The 19,685-nt window shown below is 31.5% G+C and overlaps 3 protein-coding genes across 7 annotated transcripts; 2 read left to right on the top strand and 1 right to left on the bottom strand.

Moving 5' to 3' along the window:
• Positions 1-1,286: 1,286 nt before the first annotated feature.
• LOC18042142 (NAC domain-containing protein 82) lies at positions 1,287-5,612 on the top strand. 5 transcript variants are annotated; one of them, XR_002905353.1, is made up of 7 exons: positions 1,287-1,394; positions 1,714-2,204; positions 2,352-2,629; positions 3,636-4,034; positions 4,201-4,554; positions 4,687-4,861; positions 5,096-5,612. XR_002905353.1 is itself a non-coding variant. In XM_024184052.1 (6 exons), exons 2-6 carry the CDS (start codon positions 2,048-2,050, stop codon positions 4,801-4,803), a joined length of 1,302 nt encoding a protein of 433 aa, XP_024039820.1. In that variant the 5' UTR covers positions 1,287-1,394; positions 1,714-2,047; the 3' UTR covers positions 4,804-5,612. The 5 variants fall into 5 exon arrangements, 4 of the variants coding, with proteins under 4 accessions (XP_024039820.1, XP_006432239.1, XP_024039821.1 ...); XM_024184052.1 differs by having other exon boundaries at positions 4,204-4,554; positions 4,687-5,612; XM_006432176.2 differs by having other exon boundaries at positions 4,687-5,612.
• An 836-nt stretch (positions 5,613-6,448) lies between these two features.
• Positions 6,449-7,676, bottom strand: LOC18042141. Its single transcript, XM_006432174.2, has 3 exons — positions 7,445-7,676; positions 7,270-7,332; positions 6,449-6,697 (listed from the first exon to the last, which is right to left on the bottom strand). Exons 1-3 carry the CDS (start codon positions 7,541-7,543, stop codon positions 6,566-6,568), a joined length of 294 nt encoding a protein of 97 aa, XP_006432237.1. The 5' UTR covers positions 7,544-7,676; the 3' UTR covers positions 6,449-6,565.
• Positions 7,677-15,054: 7,378 nt separating this feature from the next.
• LOC18042001 (BTB/POZ domain-containing protein At2g13690) lies at positions 15,055-18,621 on the top strand. Its single transcript, XM_006432173.2, has 2 exons — positions 15,055-15,948; positions 17,515-18,621. Exons 1-2 carry the CDS (start codon positions 15,214-15,216, stop codon positions 18,451-18,453), a joined length of 1,674 nt encoding a protein of 557 aa, XP_006432236.1. The 5' UTR covers positions 15,055-15,213; the 3' UTR covers positions 18,454-18,621.
• Positions 18,622-19,685: the final 1,064 nt, after the last annotated feature.

Genomic DNA, 19,685 nt, shown 5'->3' with positions numbered 1-19,685 from the left:
CTCACATTGCTAAGGGTGTTAATATTAACCCACCAAACGGGCGAATTTACCAAATGTCTATTTTCAATTGTATTGAGAATATTAAAAAAGAAAAAAAAATCATTTCTCTTAATTTTTAAGTACAACACTATTTTTTTTTTTGAAAAAAAAATACAACACTATTTTAAAAATATATTAAAAACCTACTCTGGTTCCATAATATTAATTTTAGATTTTATTATTTTTACAATAATTTAAATACAATACAAACCCTCATTTAAAAAAAAAATCATTTTTTATATCTAAAAGTTATTTTTAAAAGATAAAAAGTAAAAACAAAAAAAAATTACGAAGTAAAATTATAGAGAGCACGAGCAGCAGAGCATTCCATTAAAAGAGAAGCAGTGTGAACATTGCATATTCTAATTTTGACCATACATGCATCTTCGCACTCGACACTGTTTACAAACACTTAATAAATAGCTGTCACTTTTATTTATTTATTTTTTTTTTTAAGAAAAGTTAAAATTAATGAAGCCATCCAACCAATCACAAGCCGTGGATTCCTAAAGAAGTTTCCCATCAATGAGAGCCAATACAACTTGATAATAACATCAAGATCCCCTAACTTACAGTTTTTCTGAAGAAAATATATAGTGTCTCTCTTTATGTCATATACGTCCTCGTATTTAGAAAAAAAGTCTGCCCTCACATTCGAACATATAATTTCTTTTTCTTTTTCTTTTTTTAATAAAGAAGAAGAAACCATGTTTAGTAGTTTGCCTCGGAGGCTTAGCAATTAATTTTCAAGTAGATTTCTTTGTTAGCCACTGAATTTTGAAGAGTTTAAAATTTAAAAAATTGATAATTTCTCTTAAAAAATAATTAAAAATAAAGAATAAAAATTATTTGAATTGCAAAATCAATATGTGAGACCCACTCTATCATTTGTAATTTAATATTAAAAAAATTGATGATATTATAAAATACAGTTTTTTAATATTAAATTATAAAATATGTCTCTAAAATGTATACAATTTGATGATAACCTCATATGAAATATAATATATGCAGTATTTTTTTTTTTAACTTGAAAATTATTGATTAAATGTAGTACATATAGTCTATGGAGTGTATATAATTTCTTAAGGCAGGGGACCTATGTGGCAGGAATGTATTAATTATGACCTCACATTTGAAAATATAAAATATTAGGGACCTTATGTTATATATCCTAATTAATGACAAATTCTTCATAAATAATAAAAACAAAAATAGAATTAATTATTAATATTAGTATATAAAACCCTAACTTTCCCTTATTGCTCCTCCCTCTCTCTTTCGCGATTAGAGCTGCTTAAGTCTTTTGGTCCCCTTTTGCTCTCTCACTCCTCTCCCAGCGCTCTCTCTCTTTGGTAGGATCAATCTCCCACTCTGATTTTTGTGTATTTTTTGTTATTCTGATTAGGGTTTTGTGGTTTTTGATTGTGTGGATTAGGGTTTTCAATCTAGGGTTCTTTTTAGCGATTTTGTTGTTTTTCTTTGACCTATCTGATGAAAGCAATCAAATTTATCTGTTACTTATCTCGTTTTCATCTGGGTTTGCTTTATTTTTGATGTTTGTTCCAGTTCCGATTCGTATTTGTTTGGCACCGTATTGTTCTTCTTTTTTTTTTTTCTTAAGGGTTTCCTGTGTTAATATTCGTATTTTGAACCTAATAATGTTTAAAGCAGGATCAGCATTGCACACCAAATGTCTTTTGATCCCAGCAAGAAAATTACATCTCTTCTTCGGTGTGATTTTGGGTTTATGAGCCGGGGGAGGCTGTGGTGCTCGCGGAAGTTCTTATTTCGACATTGGACTTGACAACTTTGCCGGTTTCTCTTTTTCTTTGGTCCTTTGTTAATTAGTTTTTTTTTTCTATTTAACACATCGACTTCTTGTTCATTCGTGCGAGACAATTTTTTTTTTTCAAGTAATAGATATAAAGTTATTCACAGCTTGTGAAGAACTACATCTTGTGATTAAAAGTTATTGTACATTGAGATATTCCATCCAATTTTCTCTATGGGAAAAACGTCTCTACCTCCGGGGTTTCGATTTCATCCAACCGATGTTGAACTGATCAAGTATTATTTGAAGAGGAAAGTAATGGGTAGGAAATTTGGATTTGAGGCCATTGCTGAAGTTGACATTTACAAGCACGCTCCTTGGGATTTACCAGGTATGTAAAGCAATAACTTTTTTTTAACTTTATAAATTTTATGTTTCTAAATTGTGTACCTTCTTCTTGCTTGCTTGTTACTTGTTTCTGTGTGTTTTTCTTACTGTGACTGTGTTTTTTCTTACTGGCTTGCTCTTTCTTTGTCAGACAAATCTAGTTTGAGGAGTGGGGATCTGAAGTGGTATTTCTTTTGCCCACGAGAGAAGAAATATGCAAACGGAGCTAGGATGAATCGTGCCACTGAGTTTGGTTATTGGAAAACTACTGGAAAGGATAGACCTGTTCAATACAATAATGAAGTAGTGGGGATGATTAAGACTTTGGTTTTTCACAGGGGTAAAGCCCCACGTGGTGATCGAACGGACTGGGTGATGCATGAGTATAGAATTGATGAACCTGGTCTTTCTGAAAGAGGAGTTGTTCAGGTATTTTTTGTTTATTCTGATTCTTTTTACGTAAACAAATCATATTGACATTCTTGAAACTTTGTGCAATGTTTACTGGGTGCATATTTATTTAATGTTGCTGCAATAATTCATTTCCTTCATAAAGTCTTTTCCTGTTATCAACTTTCACCATGGCACTTTCTTGATCCTTGCTTAAATCTGCTAGTGGGTTCATGCTTTAAGGTTGTGGTTTATCCCCATGTCTGCTTCTTATTAACCAACTTAATGTAGTACCGGTTGCTATATTTACCTGTCTGAAGATGAGGATAACATTTTTCTTCTTGAGTTCCATAGTTTCTGATTAGCTAGAATTGTTGCACTTGGGTTATAACCTGTTTATAATGTTGTGTTAAAACTGAATATGATTTCTGGAAGTATTTATTCTTGTTCATACTTTTTCTTATTGAACTTGTTTAAACCTTGAATTCGGAGTTTATCAATGGCTTTGGTCTACTAGGATAATCGCTTCTTAGCAGAAATAATATTAAGTCTTAAGAGTTATTTGGTTTTTGTTGTTAAGAGTTCTTTTTTCTAATTGTGCATTTAATTTGTGGAAGATATCTTATTAATTAAAAGGAGCTTCAGTACATGTGCTTCTTACAGAGATTTTGTTCTTTTCTGCCCCCCATTCTCCTTCAGTACATGTGGTTCTTATAGGGTTTTTGTTCATTTCGACCCCCATTCTCCTTTTGAATAACTAAATATCTTTGCTGCTTAAAAATGGAGTATCCATCTTCTTCTGATGGGCCATTTTGCCCTTCTAAATTTAAAAAGATCTGGACCTCATTCATCTAATCCATGACATGCATGGACAAGTGTTGTAATGACTTTGATTAATTCTTCTACCTTGACCTTCCATCTGTATTATTCATGCACCAAGTTGTACAGCTTTCTGTTTTTTTTGTCCCTTTTATTGCTTTGTGCAAATGGCAAATGGAGGGATGTCTTTTGCTGTGCTTTAATAAAATTTACTTTTGTGTATCAGGATGCATACGTGCTCTGTATTGTTTTTCAGAAGGATGGTCCAGGCCCTAGGAATGGCGCCCAATATGGAGCACCATTTAGAGAGGAAGACTGGGAAAATGATGAGGATGTTGATTGTGTGGATGTTATCTCCTCTGCTGTACTTCCTCCACCAGTGCCCAGCCAGAACAGTCCTGTAGCTGAGAGCTCCCACATCCCTGAGAGGCTATGCATCGGAACATCTGAGTCATGTCTTTCTGATACTATCCCACCCACTTCTAACATGCTTCCACCAGTCCCTGTTATTAATGATGTATCTAGGGAGGTTGCTCAGGATTTGAGCGAGGACGACATTCTTGCAATGTTGGCTTACTTCACTGAAGATAACAATTTGATTTCAAATGAAAATGGTCAAATTGAGGTGTGTAGCGCGTTCCACCCTTTTTAAAGAATTTAATTGCTTGAACATATTCGAGCTGCGTATATTGTAGCTGGTCTTGTTACTGTGTGCTAATAAAATTTGTCTAATTACTGTTTTGTTTTCTTCCTGCCAATTTACTGAAATACGTTGATCAATTCATTTTCAGCAGTATGATAATGTCCATGATGGAAATATTGAAGCTTCACCTCGTTTGGATGGCGTTGATATTTACAATGACTTGGGTGACCTTGAAAATATGGTTGGATTCAGTGGAGGTGAATATGATTTCTTCCCTGCAGAAAACTCTAACTACAATCTGGATGGAGCGATTCTGGGTGATAATGCACCATTCATAGAGTTGCTTGATCTTGATGCTCCGTTGAATTGCCCTGCCGAAGCTCGTGAACCTGAACAAGCCCACTGTAATGGGCCATATACTGATCAGAAGTGTTACAATTCTGAGCAATCATGCTACAACGTTAACCCTTGTTTCAGTCAGTCTCCTTCCATGCTGCCACAGGTACCGTACAGGATTGGTTTGCTTCATATGTACTTACGAAACAGTCAAATCTTTGTTGTCCTAGTTACGCACAATTTGCCTTTTCCCTTTTGGTCTTTCGCTTGTGCTCATTTGAGATTGTTAATAATGCAGGACAGTGTTCGGAGAAATGCAAATGAGGCTCCTTTAAACCATGGTGCTGCTAAACTGTCAGTGGGGAGTAGCCGTGCTTCAGAAGACAGCAGAAGTGGTGGATCTCATTGTCCTTGATGAAAATTAAACTGTTAGATACAACATCATTTAGTGGATTTCATATAGAAGACAAGGGGTATGCTGATTTATTCTCTTAGAGCGTACTTTTGTCATGCTTATTGGTTGTTCTGTTGACAGATTCTTGCAAGCAAAACATCCAGTTAGCTTAATTATTGGTTTGTTAGGTTGTATTTTTATAATTCCAGTCAGTTTAAGTCAGCAAAATGTGGTGCAGTCTCTGCAATTTATTGAGTTTGGGACTTTCTATCCTCATCATGTTCTTGGGTCATTGCTGTCACATTTGTACCAGGTAAAAAATATTTTGTTTCCTGTGCGGAACTCCAATAACTGTGGGACTTCTGCTGTGTCCCTCTGTCCTCTGCTGTAAATCACCTGGCTCCTTTCCATGGTGCGAAAAAGATGATCCCAGTTGTCTGTGGCTAAGAATGCATGCATTGTCCATTGATTGTTAAGGCTGGCGTAGCTTGGGACTTGTGGTTGCATGTTTTGCCACACATTGGAGTAGTTGCCACGTGTGTGTCGTGGAGATCGAGATTAGGCCTTTTTGCAGCAACATGTGGATTCTATTTTTCTTCTGAAACTTTTGCTGTTCCATTAAGTTCTCATTATGGAGACAATCTTATTGGTCTGTAAATGAATTAAACGAAGTTTGAGATTCCCATTACATAGACCCTTCTAAAATTTTAGGATTCTTATATAATAGGAAACTGAAAAATCAATTAAGTTCATCCCGTCTAGCTGACTATTGTCTTAGTCGCTTACTTATCACAATAAGACGACTGGAATACGATGTATGTTTTCAAATATTTAATGATGTGCATGCTTATGTATGATTTCAAGCTTTTTCTCATTTCTTTCCGAAGAAAGTTCTGATCGTTTCAGATTTTTTATAGTGAGTTTTCAAATCGATACTTCAATAATTAGTTATCGTAAACGTAACATGCATGCATAAGAGGAACCCGAAAAGCAGGGCCTTCATTGAGAGGAGTTATGGACAAAAGAACAAAGAGATCTTATAAAACGATGGAAAAGAAAAATCAATCCTGCACAGATATTGCTAAAAGCTAATAACTAAATAGTATTATACTACATGAGTTTTTTAATTTAATGACTTAAAGTGACTTAATTTAATTAATTAAAGGTGTTTGTTTTTATAACTTAATGAGATTTTTTAGATAATTTTGACTTAATAAAATAAGTTAATCTTTTTTACTTTTTACTTAATAGAGAAATTTGAATTAAGTCAATTATTTGTTAATGTAAAAAATATCTTTGTTTTATAATTAAATTTTTATGTCTATCCTAAAACTCACTCATAGATATTTACCCCACATAAAAATATTCATGTTTTTTCTTTCTTATATTATATACAATAAAATTTGAAATTTATGGTATTTTATATATTAAAATTATAAAATAATTATGTATTCACTTAAATATAGTTTTACTTATAAATGTTAAAATATTGTGGTATTTAATATATTATTTATTTGACATTCAAATTTAATAAGGATACAAATGTAAAAGTACATATTTTCAGCTTTTTAAGTTGAAAAAAACAAACAACTTAATACTTATTTTTGAGATTCAGATAAAAAAACAAACATATTATTCAGATTCAGACATTCAGACCTATTCAGAATTCAGACTAATTCAGGTCTATTAAAATTTCAAACAAAAAAACAAACGCCACCGATGATGATCGCCGTGAAGGTTAAAGGGCTTTTCCATTTTTGAAACAAATTTAAGCAGATGAAGACTAGAAAGGTGCTGTCGCCACATCCCGTAATGCCGGCGGCGGTCGAAGTCCATCTTCTAAACGTTGAAGCTCTTCTTGGCAGTCGATCGTTCTGTCACTTTCCTTGGAAACATTCTCCACTCTTTCTGATCCCTGCAATTAATCAAATCCCAACTATTCATTATCACCATCAGTTCATTTAACAACTATTTCAATTTGCAAGAAAAGCTAGAATTAAACAACACGCACAGGTGGCATAATGCATATTAGCTTAACATACAAATTCTAATCATTCATCAATCCAAGGATTTGCATGCATGCAAAAAGAAACCATCAGTCCATCATGTACCATCTCAACAAATATAATCACTCACTGAAGCTACTTTAACGTATTCTAAAGCAACAATACCACGTGCCTGCAAAAATTGCAGTTTTAATTACATGAGAAATTATTAACATACGCAGCTCTAAGTGCTCTTAGCTGTCTGATAATACTTTTTTTTTTACCCCATGCAAAAAGGATAAAGAGAGCTCAAAACACACCGATAAAAATTGGCATACACCCTGCTGGACTTGTACACTATTTTTATCAATATTCTATCGCTTTTTTCTTTTTTTGTGGCTGAATTATTGATTCTCTTCTCGAAATGAAAAAATTTTGCTTGTACATATACACACACAAGGTGGTATTACGATTGTACGTGGCAAAGTAATTGAACCCTCACCTCCATGAAAACATTCATGGCTTCTTCTACACTCCTCGTACGCAACACATAAAGTGCAGCCTCCTGCATCATCACCGTACGATTATCATCAGAAATAATCAATCATTTTCAAACCCTCAAGAACACCAAAACCCTAACACCCCGCACAAAACAGAAACAACAAAGGTACACTCACCCTTGCATATTGAATTTGATCAATACCCAGAGTCCTCGGCTCTGCTTCTATTGATGATTTTCTATCAATATTTCGTACAACGTCCGATGATCCTTCCATTATTTAGAGAGAGAGAGACAGAGACAGAGTAGAAATAAAATAAAAGCAAAAAAGGTTTCTAAGAATGATTCGTATAAAGAGAAGCAAAAGTCTCAAAGCTGGTGAAAAATGAAATGAAAATAATATTGGAGTTAAAGAGGCACGTAATGCTTTGTTAAAATATATATAGTAGCGATTGAGGTTGATGGGGTAAGCTAGTGAACCACGTAAGGTAACGTGGCAGGGTACAACCACAGGTATTTCTATACGTGGCGGCATGTAGATGGTTCGACGAGACACTTGGCGAGCGATCCTCCTGTTGTCACTGTTGATGGAACTCATGGTCAGCCGTAAGATTTTGGAGCTTTTCCAAATGTGGAAAAACAGAATTGGTTTTTGATTTGTCTGGATGACTACGTGTTGAGTGTTTAGTGCCTCAGCCAATGAGAGAGTGCCACGAGGTGTAGGATCTTATTATTAGATCGTACGACATTGATTTTGGTGGGGAAACGTGGTTGTTGATGATGTGGGTTTCGTTGGTTTGTCGGGATGGTGGGGTCGGCGGTTGATGTTAACCGTTGGATGTACGTCGATGAGATGTACGACGAGGCGTGGGAGTTGGTACACGTGAGTCTACGAGGAATATAATCATAAAATTCTTAATTCTTTAATAACAACAAGATCCCTATTGTTTTATGATTCTTAAGACAAGATATATATGTACCTAATTTTATTAATAGGTCCCTGAATTGACTGCTTAAAATTACTCGTGTTACTACGTTAGGAATTATTCTGCATTTCTCAAGTAATATTTAAATCTTTTCCATCCTAGTGAGGTATAATTCTCTATTAAACAATGAGATGAGATAATATATAATTTTAGAAGTAAAATTATTGATTTTTCTGATAAATGTCTCCCCACTGGTTGGAATAAAAATATTAAAATATGATTGAAAAGTTAAATTTATACTTAAGTTACATATATTATCTTTTTGTTATGTATGCTGATCAAAACATTCTTTAATACTTTGAGGATTTTATAGTCATTTTAATAAAAGTTGGGAGTTTATTTGATACAAATGATCAAATGATGATCTTAGGAACTTATTTGGCAACAAAAGATCAAATTATGATCTTATATTGGGAATTTTTTAAAGAACTAGGAAGCCGGTTGCTATTATCCCATTATCACAATATCATAGCCAACCTGTGTAGGGTATTTTGTGTCCGTGAAATTCTTGATGGTTCCTCCCATGAAGATTCTACGATGGCTTTGAATGCAAAATCTACGATGGCTTTGAATGCAAAAGAACAAAGGATATAAATGAATGAAGTTGTAAATTAGGTCATTAATTTTTTAAAAATAGATCTAATCGTATTTCTTATTATGGTTACTCTTAAATACAATAGAACCTCCATATATTGATGTTCAATAAATCGTTAACTTTGATTAAATAATCATTTTTGTCGGTCCCAATTTGAGGCCAATGTTGTAGATTAATAATTTGATAAATTTATAAGATAATATTTTTTTTAGAAATTTCTATTTTCCTATAGGTTCCATTTGTTATATAAATTAGTAATTACCTAAATTTGAAACTAAATCCATATGATATGTCTATATGCCTTATGTTTCTAGGATCTATTTGGTATGACTTTTCAAATAGAATTTATTTAAATAGAGCTTTTGCTAATAAAGTTTCACTAAAAAAAAATTATTTGTTTGGTTGTCAATGAAAATTTTTATTAAAAATTATAAAATTATTTTAATAGGCAAGTTCTTTGAAATTTTGTTTTGAAAATAATGAAATAAGATTGTTAAATGAGTAGAGGATTTTTTAAGTAGTTTAACATTTTAAAAGAACTTTTAAACCCCTACTCTCAAAAGTTCAAAATTTAATTTTTTACTAATAAAAGTAAAATAACTTATTTAATTTTTAAAAATTCTTCTTAAAATATAACTAAACAACAAACAAAAAAATTGAAAAGAACTTATGGAATTAAATAAACACTTATAGCAATTATATAAGCCATAGTAAACAATTCCTAATGTTACTTGCTTCTTCTTAATATTGATTTCAAACTTGGATCTCATCTATTACACTTTTTATAACATGAAATTCCAGTTGGTATTATTGTTTTGCTACAAAATGTCATTCAATATTAGTATCACTTTTGGAGTTGGTACATGTGAGTGTACGAGGATTATAATCATAAAATTTTTAATGCGTTAACAACAACAAGATCCCTATCATTTTATGATTGTTAAGAAAAGATATATCTGTACCTAACTTAATTAAATAAGTCCATGAATTGACTACGTAGAAAATTACTCATGTTACATATATATTATGGATTATTCTACATTACTCAAGTAATTTTTAATCTTTTTCATCCTACATGAGATAATATTTCTCCATTAAATAATGAGATGAGATAATGCGTAATTGTAGAAGTAAAAATTAACTATTTTACAGATAAATATCACTTAATTGCTTGAAATTAAAATATTAAATTATGATAAAAAAAAGTTAGACCTATTCTTAATTTACATATATTATCTTTTTGTTATGTTATGCTGGTCACGACATACTTTAATACTTTGAGTACTTTGTAGTCAACTAGTCAATGTAATGGAATAAGGAATTTATTTGATACAAATGATCAAATTATGACTTATATTGGGAATTTTTAAAGAATGAGGATGCCGTTGGCTATTATCCCATTATCATAATATCCTAGCCAGCAATGTGTAGGGTATTTTGTGTCCGTGAAATTCTTGATGGTTCGTCCGATGAAGATTCTATGATCGCATTGAATGCAAAGGAATCAAGGATATAAATGAATAAAGTTGTCAATTAGGTAATTAATTTTTGAAAAATAGATTTAATTGTATTTCTTATTATCGTTACTCTTAAATACTGGAGATAACAACGGAGTGAAGTGCGGGTGGAGAGATATGCTCCATTCCCTACTTCATTAAAAATTTCGCTTTTTATTTTTCACCTTATTCTTCAATAAATTTAGTATGGTGAGAATAGTAAATCCCTATATGCAGAATAATTTATTCATCCTCATTCAATTTATAATTTACTTAGTTTATAGTACGTATGAATAAATAATTCTAGTAAATTAAAAATTAAAGACTTAAATAAAATCATTATCATATTATAAAATACTTAAATTATTTAAAATAATCTCCAAAAGTTTTAAACAATATCTTGAAATAGTATCAAAGCTGAAAAATGTTTGAAAGTAATATTTAAGAGAGAAAAGAAAGCATAATAATGTATTAAGATTGAATAAGAATTATATTATAAGGCTTTCTTTTAGTTTAGCCTATTTATATTAGGTAAAAATAAAAAGAAAATTTGTCAACCAACATTATATTTGAAAAAAATATCTATATCTATATATATATAAAAAATCGGGACTTGATGATGTGATGCGGCATCACCATTTCTCATCTTTGTATATTCTCTATTATTTAATAAATAGAGAAATTTTCTTGTAGATTTGGCTTTTCATCTTCTCATAATTAATTTGATTGTTATTACACAATAACAATTATGTAAAGATTTTAATGAGTCGTATTCTTTGTAATGAACATCCAAGGGGTGGTATTATGAATTTATTAAAATAAATGTAGATGTTTATAACATATATCTCTTAGTCTCCCCACTATCTCCCATTAGCAACCTTTAGCTTCCCTATAACTCTCACTATCTCACAAAGAATTATGATCCATAATTTTTCATTAATTTCATGGAGTGATTATGTAACTATAAAAGAAGAGCTCATCTTTTTGTTTTATACACACAATTGGAATGAATAAAATCACTCTATAATATATTCTCTCATTTTATTTTTTATCTTGCGTTGCTTCTTTATTTGTATTGCTGGCTAATAGTTTTTTTTTGTTTTTTATAAGACCGCCTCATCTTAAAAAAAATCAATTAATATTTTTTATCAGTTTCATCAAGTGTAAAGTAAAAAAAAAGGATAATACTAAATTCTTTTTTCAAAACCGCGTAAAGCGCGGTTCTATTTTCTAGTTTATATATACGAGCATCTCCAAAAGTCTTTTTAAATAAGATTTTATTACTTATTTGAAGAGTAACATTAGCATTTAAGACTCCAAAAGATACTCCAATTAAGATTTTTCAAATAAGAATGATTCTTTCTTTTCAAATTTGTAGAGTTGCTTTCTCCATTTTCAATTTATATTTTATTATTTTTTTATTGTAGAGAGAGAGAAGTGCTTTAATTACCATTTATTTTTCTTTGAGAAAATATTTATTTGATTAAAATAATATTAACTTATTTCTATTTGAAGAGCCTTTTAGAAAATAACATATTTTTTCACTCTCTTTTTTGCCACATAAGTAAGTAAATAAACATTTAAAGAATAAAATTAATAGAGTTTTTTGGAGATGCTCTAATGGAGATTGAAGTAGGATAGGATGGGAGGTACAAAACCAAATCCTACTCTACTAAGAATTTTGAGATTATTTTTTTCTGTTTCCCAATAATTATTTAAAGTTCACCCATTTGGGATGAGGCCCCATAGGACCCAAACATGTGGAGCATTTTTGCCGTCTCTATTAAATACAATAGAACCTCCACATATTGATACTCAATAAACTCATATTTTTTTATTAAATAATAATTTTTGTTAGTCCCGATTTGAGGCCAACATGGTAAATTAATAATTTGATAAATTTAGGAGATAATAATTTTTTTTATAAAATTCTATTTTCCTATAGGTTCCACTTATTATATAAATTAATAATTTCTTAAATTTGAAACTAAGTCCATGTGATATGTCTATGTGACTTATGTTTATAGTGTTGCTTGCTTCTTCTTGTGATTGTTTTCGACTTGTATTTCATCTATAACTCTTTTTGGAATGTGAAATTCCAGTTGATATTATTGTTTTGGAAAAAATAATTATTCAATACTATTATCATTTTTGCGAGACGGATGTTATCTTTAATTTGGAATAATGAAAATTCTATAGTAATTTTATTACCATCAATATATAATAGCTAACTGCTATTCCAATAAAATATAATAAATACTAAATCAAGGTAAATCAACACTATAAAAGTGACCATATTTTCCAAAAATAAGGAATTTCTTCATAAAATTAATAATTTATTAGTTTAGTGATTAATTAATATTCGCTAAATTAACAAAATTTTCATATTTCCAAGACTAATAATTTATCAAAATTTTACTGTAATTAACACTCATGTTTAAATGGCTTTACTTATTTCAAATTATTTTAGAAACGTTTAATTAATCATTTTTAATTGATGTCGCATTTGGAAATTTCATTATGGTTTACTAATTAAAAGATGGGTCCTCTAAAATAATACATGTTAAACAACATGAATTTTTAATTAGTTTCTCTTTTTATCTTAAATGTGGTATGATGTTATGCTCCATGAGGTAACTCACTGCTTTAACTTAAATGTTTTACTTAAAATTTATAAATTATGATTAAGTGAGTAATAAATTTGGAGTGTTATAATTGTATTGTTTGAATTCATATTATGTATCTTGCAATTGATATGACATTCAATTATTATTTGGGATATAAATTTTATATTATAATTACATAAGCATAGTTGTTTATTTTCTTTTTTGAGCCTTGTTTAGACCTTGATTTGAAATTTCAACCAAAATATATTGGGTCTAGTGAATACTTGATTGGTTTACACAATGACTCGGGGACTATTAAAAAACCCCTCCCTTATCACAATTATATTAAAAATAAAATAAATCTAATTAAATCCTTATTTTCCTTCTTTTTAAAAGTTTTTCTCTTTAACTTTTTACATCCACATAATCACTAGAACAAAAAATTTCATTATTTTTTGTTACTTTGCAAATGCTTTGCATTCTAATCAAATGTGATTCTATTAATATATTTTGACTTTTTTCATCTATTATCAAATTTCTGTATAAACTTAAAAGAATAATTTATTTGATAATTTTTTGCATATCAACGGATTAGTTATTTGAATCTACTTTTAACTCTAATTAATTTAAATATACATATGTTTTTATAATATGATTTAATCATTCCAAATCCAAAATTTTGTATAAGAAAATAATAACTACAGAGTTGGTGTGAAGAAAATGAAGGATTAGAAAGAATATTTAGGTTCAAAAGGAAATTATTGGGGCGTTGGTAGTCCCATTCTTAAGCAAAATAAATAATGATGAAAGATCAAGTAATGTGAAGTGTCATAACTTCTGCGTTTTGACTGGACCCCATGTCTAACAAATTGATGAGTGTTTTAAGTGCAACAAATTATTGGCATAAACAATTTCAAAATTATTATCTTAATCGGAAAAAACAAGATCATAATCGGTACCAACAAGTGGTATTTGATTCCTTGCCTTGCCCTACTGTTTACACAAAGAATAAAAGAGCAAAAAAGCACAAAACTGTGCTTCTTTATTTGCATTATCCAACAAGACATACAGCTCACACTTAACTCACCATTTTTCTAATTTCTAGGATGATTAGTAACAGTTTTGTGCCCCTTGCTCTATTCAAATATCTCTCTCTCTAAAACACAAACTTTAGTTTTTTTTAGTAATATCCGGTGAATCAATTAAGCTAATTGCTACAAAAACGTGGTTTATGTAATATTGAGAAAGTAAACCAGTTTCATACTCAATACCTTTCCATGTATGTCCTCATATATATTATTAAAACTTAAATTATCCTTATTCAATTAGAAAAAAATGCTAAATTTAAAGAGATTATCATTATCACTAGTTATATTGAGATAACAAAATAAAAATAAATTAATAAAATAAAAATTATTTTAATTATCAATTATTTTATATACAGAATAAAAAAAAATATTATATATGCATGTGTAAGTAAATTTAACTTAACATTATGTCTATTTTAGTTATTTACATTTATACAACAATAATATTTACTAAATACATATGATTGCTTTTAAAATTTATAGTACTTTTAAAAATAAAATTTATTAAATGTATAGCTGATTCTTTTACACAGCTGATTATTTCATAACACAACTAACATTAATTATTTTAAAAATTATAATATTACTAGATAGGCCCATACCCTATCCTCATTGAGCTCTTCTTAATTTTTAATAATATTTATAACATGTATATATTAACAGAAGATTCAGCTACGACAATCTTATTTATTACCTAAGCACCATTAGATAATTAAGAAATAATAAAAAAATAACAATAATTACAGAATGGGTTATATTACCATTTAAGCATCGATAAGTGTTCAAAAAATCACTGCAGTTAGAGTACTGTGGTCGCAGCTCAAACAGATTATTGACTGAAATTTTTTAAGTAAAAATATTAAGGAAATAGAAAACACTCTTTCGTTGTATAAAATTATAAATAATGTTTTTTTTTCCCTAATTTTCATCGTCAGATAGCAAAAACTAACATAACTAAAAACTACCTTACAAAAGCAAAAATATATTAAAAAAAAGCACGCCATTCCCAAGAAAAATCAAAAACAAAAACATAAAGAAAACAAAAACTCCTCGTGGAAACTTAAAACAAGAAACAACTTCATCGACAATACTAATGCACCCTCACTCACTGTCACTGTTTCGGCTGTGTGTTTAATACTCGCTCTCCGGCTCGGTAGCAGCTCCCCCCCCGCCCCAATGGATGGTTCCACTCGGCGGAAGCCTCCGGCTTCGCTCCACCGGGGCCGTCGATCTTGGTGCTGCTCATTCGCCGTCCCTCCTTCAAGCCCCGAAAATCTCAAAGCCCGCTACCCAAAAACCGATGTAATCACCAAAACCGGTCCCAAATCGTTCCCCAACTCGCCCAAATCCGCTCTGAACATCGTGAACCGGATCGACCCACGTCGGATCTTGTCGCCGGGTCGAGTCTCCCCCATCGATTCGGATCCCACTGGCGATTCGTTCCGACATGTCCCCCAAACCCAGTCTCCAGCCGCGGATTTGACAGTACCCAGATCGAGATCGGGCTCTTTTCGGGCACCAAACGGGAGCAATTTCGTAAACTTTCCGGGTCCGGATCCGGGTTCGGGTTCGGGCGATGGGGATTTGTTTGATGTGAGGCTGAATTTGAAGGGAAAGAGTGGTGGGTGTTTAGTTTTGGAGACGAACTCAGCTGCTTTGTGCGCAAATTCGGCTGTTTTCGCGGGATTAATTGAAGAATTTAACAATAATAATGCTGCTGCTACTAATAATAATAATAATAATTGTAAAAGAAATGGAGGCTTTTTAGAGAAGAGAAATGTGTGTAGAATTGAAGTGCCTGAAGTCGAAAACTTGGGAGTTTTTAAGCAGACTATTGAGCTAATGTTTGAAGATAATATCACTAAAAAGTTGTTGAAAATTGGAGCTCATCGCTGTATTGATATACTTGAGGTTAGTACTTCAATTTGTTTGTGTTGCTTTTGTAGCTAAAATCATTTATTTGATTTTGTTTAGAATTAAGAAATATGCTAATGTGAATGCATTAGTGACTTTCTGTATTTGAAAAAAAAAAGACAAAGAGGCTCATAGAAGTTTTGATATATGCTAAACTATGGCTTTGGTTTACAAATTTTGTTGACCGTAGAGTAATGGTGATTGGTAATTCAGCCGTCACTCAGTATTTTGAAAATTGTAAGAGAACCGACAAAATGAAAATCTGTAGATAATTAAGCTTAGAGTATATTCAGATCGGCAATGGAGTCCATTCCCACCTAATTGCATTACTTATGGAGTGACATTCAACTTGTAGTTTGCATTTATGTTGCATGGTGTGCAATGTCTGTTTCATCCTTCTGTCTGCTAGTAATGTTTTGAAGTTTATGAGTGATACAAAAGAGAAAAGAATTACATTCAGTCTTTGAGTCTTAAAATGGATTGTTAATTATGCGATGCTCATTTCATATTATTCTGTAGCAATAGATAATAGTTTTCACTCAGATTGTGAGTTGTGATGTGGAGAATTTGTAAATTCAACATTGCTGATGGCATGCTGCATGGTTGAAGAATTTGGCCGCTCAATAACTTCTACTATTACACAATAAAGTATTTTCTTCTGCTATAGAAGCTGTGATCCTTATGAGCTCAAGTGGTAAAGAGTAGTGTCGGTTGAGCTTGGTTGGGATACTGTCATATGCTTCAAGGTATTGCTATTGAGTGACATAGAGATTATGCTGCATGAGAGTACGATGACTGTGCTGATGGAGTAGCTTCTTTCATCATTTCCCTTACCCCACTACCCTTCAGTCTATCTCTTTTGCTTCTCTAGTTAGAAGACTCTGATATTGGCAATTAAGTGGTATGCCTAAGTTGGCTTGGCCTGCGGACTAATTTTCTTACAATGGAAACATTTATTTCATGCAACCTTATTTTTCTTCTGGTTCGGTTTTCTGCTGTTTGGATATTTGTTTGAGAATTGATCTTGGTTTGCTCCCAATTTCTGCTCATGAAGTAGGAATGACCCATAAAGGATTTTGGTAACCTTTTATTAGCCATTTTGTCTTCATTGTTTTTGAAGTCGCTGATAGACGTTATGAAGAGTGATTTTGTGAAAATGAATCTATATGCAGTGTTTTGGACTGGAAAAATGAGAAGGGCTCACATTTAATCATGTTTTGATTTGCATAGATTTGACAACTATATAGGTCAATAAAAAAAGAATGGTATTCTTAAATAAATTTGGGTTTATTATTTTACTGCCTTGATATTGTAGCATACGACTCTACCTTCATAATGATTCATGCTGAAACAACATTTTTTCACTCATTTCTCTTGATATTATTTCTCTAGAATTGTTTATATTTTGATAATAACTTGTTTTGACAATATGACATTGATGTAGCAACATAAAAGGCAAAAGATCATCCACTAGTCTTGGTCTGAAAGTTACTAAAGATAATTTGTTAAAGATTAAGTTGTTTTCTTAATGAAATACTAACATGATCTTATGAAATATACTAGGTATCAGCTGGAATTATGTTTAATAAAGGTGTTATATCCTGTTTAAAATATCTTGAGGCTGTTCCTTGGACTGAGGAAGAAGAGGAAAAATTGAGGAGCCTTTTTATGAGGTTTAGGTTCGATGATGCAACAACTGGAGAAATTTTGGCCAGACTATACTCGCGCGATTCATTAGATTCACAGCAAAATTTAGCTAGACAGCTTGTTTGGTCGATCACCAGCTGCACTGATGCCAATGCAAGAAATGAACTAAAGTCATTAGTCAAGGGTCTCCTGTCCAGAAGCTCAGTTTATGAAAAGGACCAACGTGACCTGAACAAGGAGGACTTACTTATTGCTTGCCAGTCCTGTCTAGGTTTACTAGTCAATCTATTTGATGAGACATCTGAGGATAACGCTCAGGGGAAAGTAGCAAAGGAGGAGAAGGGTAAGCCTCTTATTGAACGTGTCTCAAGACAGGTCGATAATATCAATTGGCTGCTAGAAATCCTGCTTGATCGGCAGATGGCTGAGGAATTTGTGGATTTGTGGGCAAATCAAGGTAAATTACTCAAGTTACATGAGAATGCATCTCCACTGGTCAGGTATGAACTTAGCCGGGTTTCAGCGAATCTGTTCATTGCAATGGGGACCCGGAAACTGCATTGCCGATCAGAAGCAAGATCAGGACTTTTTCAATCATGGTTTGGTCCAATGCTGTCAGATTTCGGTTGGCTCCAGAGATGTAGGAAAGGGCTTGACATAAGGTCATTGGAGGAAGCTTTGGGTCAGACACTACTAACACTTCCACTAAAGCAGCAATATTTGCTGTTTATGGAATGGTTCTACTGTTTCTCCAAGCATGGCACTGAATGCCCCAACCTCAGCAAAGCCTTCCAGATTTGGTGGCGTAGATCATTCCTAAGAGGCTCTGAAACTAATGCTGTTGAGTCAAGATAATGTGTCATGTTCATCATTTTCTAGTTTGTGTAACTACATTGGGCTAGCATAGGTTTGAAAGACTCTGTAACATGTGGATGTGCTGTAGATCGACTGATTAGAAATTGTAAAAGCTATGAAGCTATCAAGTAGCGTTTTAATTTCGGAAAATTGTGCTCATCATGAAATCGAAGAAGGGATGTTTTTGCCTGTACTAAGTTGGAGTCTCACCCATTATAGGAGAGATTTCAATGAGCTTCGGCTTTTGAATAGGTGCTGGACTTACGGATTATTGTAGCTTGTCGGCACTAGCTTATAGATGCTTACTATCTTATGATCTCACTTGTTTGGATAGGCCCGCGTTGCTTTTTGGGTTATGAGCAGAGTCTTTTCCTAAACAGAAGTCATACAGTTACAAAGTTGACAAAAGTGGCATCAATTGGAATTTACTATTTGGACGTGATTAAGACTCAAATCACATGATTTTCTGAAGTCATGCCACGTTAGTTGGGGTGGAAGTTTTATATTCTAATTTTATAAAGAGTAAATACTTGTTTGATCTTCCTAATCTGTATTAAATATTTGTTTAATCCTTATATTCTAAAAAATACCTTAAAACAATCTTGTGTTAAAACCTTCTTTTTGCTTTGCTTATATAATAGTACTCTTGCAATAATATTTTTTATATTAATTAATTTATTTATAAAAATTAATCATAAAATTAATCAATAATTATTTATTAGCAAACTAATCAATAAATATCAATATGAAAGAAATAATTTTTTTGTACTTGTGTAAAAATCTTACTAAAAATTATTTATAAATAAAAATTAATATAAGCCAATTGAAGCAATGTTTAATTTCCTTGCAACAATTTTATTATTAATTATTTTATAGAAATTAATTTACCAAATTAATCTTAAAAATAAAATAATAACATATAAATTTGTCAAAGTTTTTTTATGTTACTTTTAAGCATAATTTGATAATTTATTTATTTTTCTCTTCATTGATATCCTCAAGAAGGTAAAAATATTGTTGTAAAAACATTATTATAAAAGAAAAGAAAAAGGATAGTCGTGTAACATATTTAATAATAAGTGTCTTGAAATACTTTTAAAATATAAAGACTAAATAGACACTTAAGTTAAAATATAAGGAGTAACTGAGAATTTACCCTCTTATAAGATACTCATAACTATTGGTTACGAAATATAACACAAGTCAAAAGAAGACTATTGGCTATGATTTCA

This window comes from Citrus clementina, unplaced genomic scaffold (genome assembly GCF_000493195.1).
Source record: "Citrus clementina cultivar Clemenules unplaced genomic scaffold, Citrus_clementina_v1.0 scaffold_5, whole genome shotgun sequence".
Lineage (NCBI taxonomy): Eukaryota > Viridiplantae > Streptophyta > Magnoliopsida > Sapindales > Rutaceae > Citrus > Citrus x clementina.
The sequence above is the reverse complement of the archived record's forward strand: the minus strand, read 5'-3'. Positions and strand labels throughout refer to the sequence as shown.

What these genes read in the sequence shown, in the direction of transcription:
- LOC18042142 (XM_006432176.2), top strand. Translation starts at nt 2,048, where the DNA reads ATGGGAAAAACGTCTCTACCTCCGGGGTTTCGATTTCATCCAACCGAT. An exon ending in CGCTCCTTGGGATTTACCAG is followed by an intron (nt 2,205 to 2,351) that starts GTATGTAAAGCA and finishes TTTCTTTGTCAG; the next exon opens with ACAAATCTAGTTTGAGGAGT. An exon ending in CTGAAAGAGGAGTTGTTCAG is followed by an intron (nt 2,630 to 3,635) that starts GTATTTTTTGTT and finishes TTTGTGTATCAG; the next exon opens with GATGCATACGTGCTCTGTAT.
- LOC18042141 (XM_006432174.2), bottom strand. Translation starts at nt 7,543, where the DNA reads ATGGAAGGATCATCGGACGTTGTACGAAATATTGATAGAAAATCATCA. An exon ending in ATCAAATTCAATATGCAAGG is followed by an intron (nt 7,333 to 7,444) that starts GTGAGTGTACCT and finishes GTGATGATGCAG; the next exon opens with GAGGCTGCACTTTATGTGTT. An exon ending in CCATGAATGTTTTCATGGAG is followed by an intron (nt 6,698 to 7,269) that starts GTGAGGGTTCAA and finishes GATTAATTGCAG; the next exon opens with GGATCAGAAAGAGTGGAGAA.
- LOC18042001 (XM_006432173.2), top strand. Translation starts at nt 15,214, where the DNA reads ATGGATGGTTCCACTCGGCGGAAGCCTCCGGCTTCGCTCCACCGGGGC. An exon ending in GCTGTATTGATATACTTGAG is followed by an intron (nt 15,949 to 17,514) that starts GTTAGTACTTCA and finishes GAAATATACTAG; the next exon opens with GTATCAGCTGGAATTATGTT.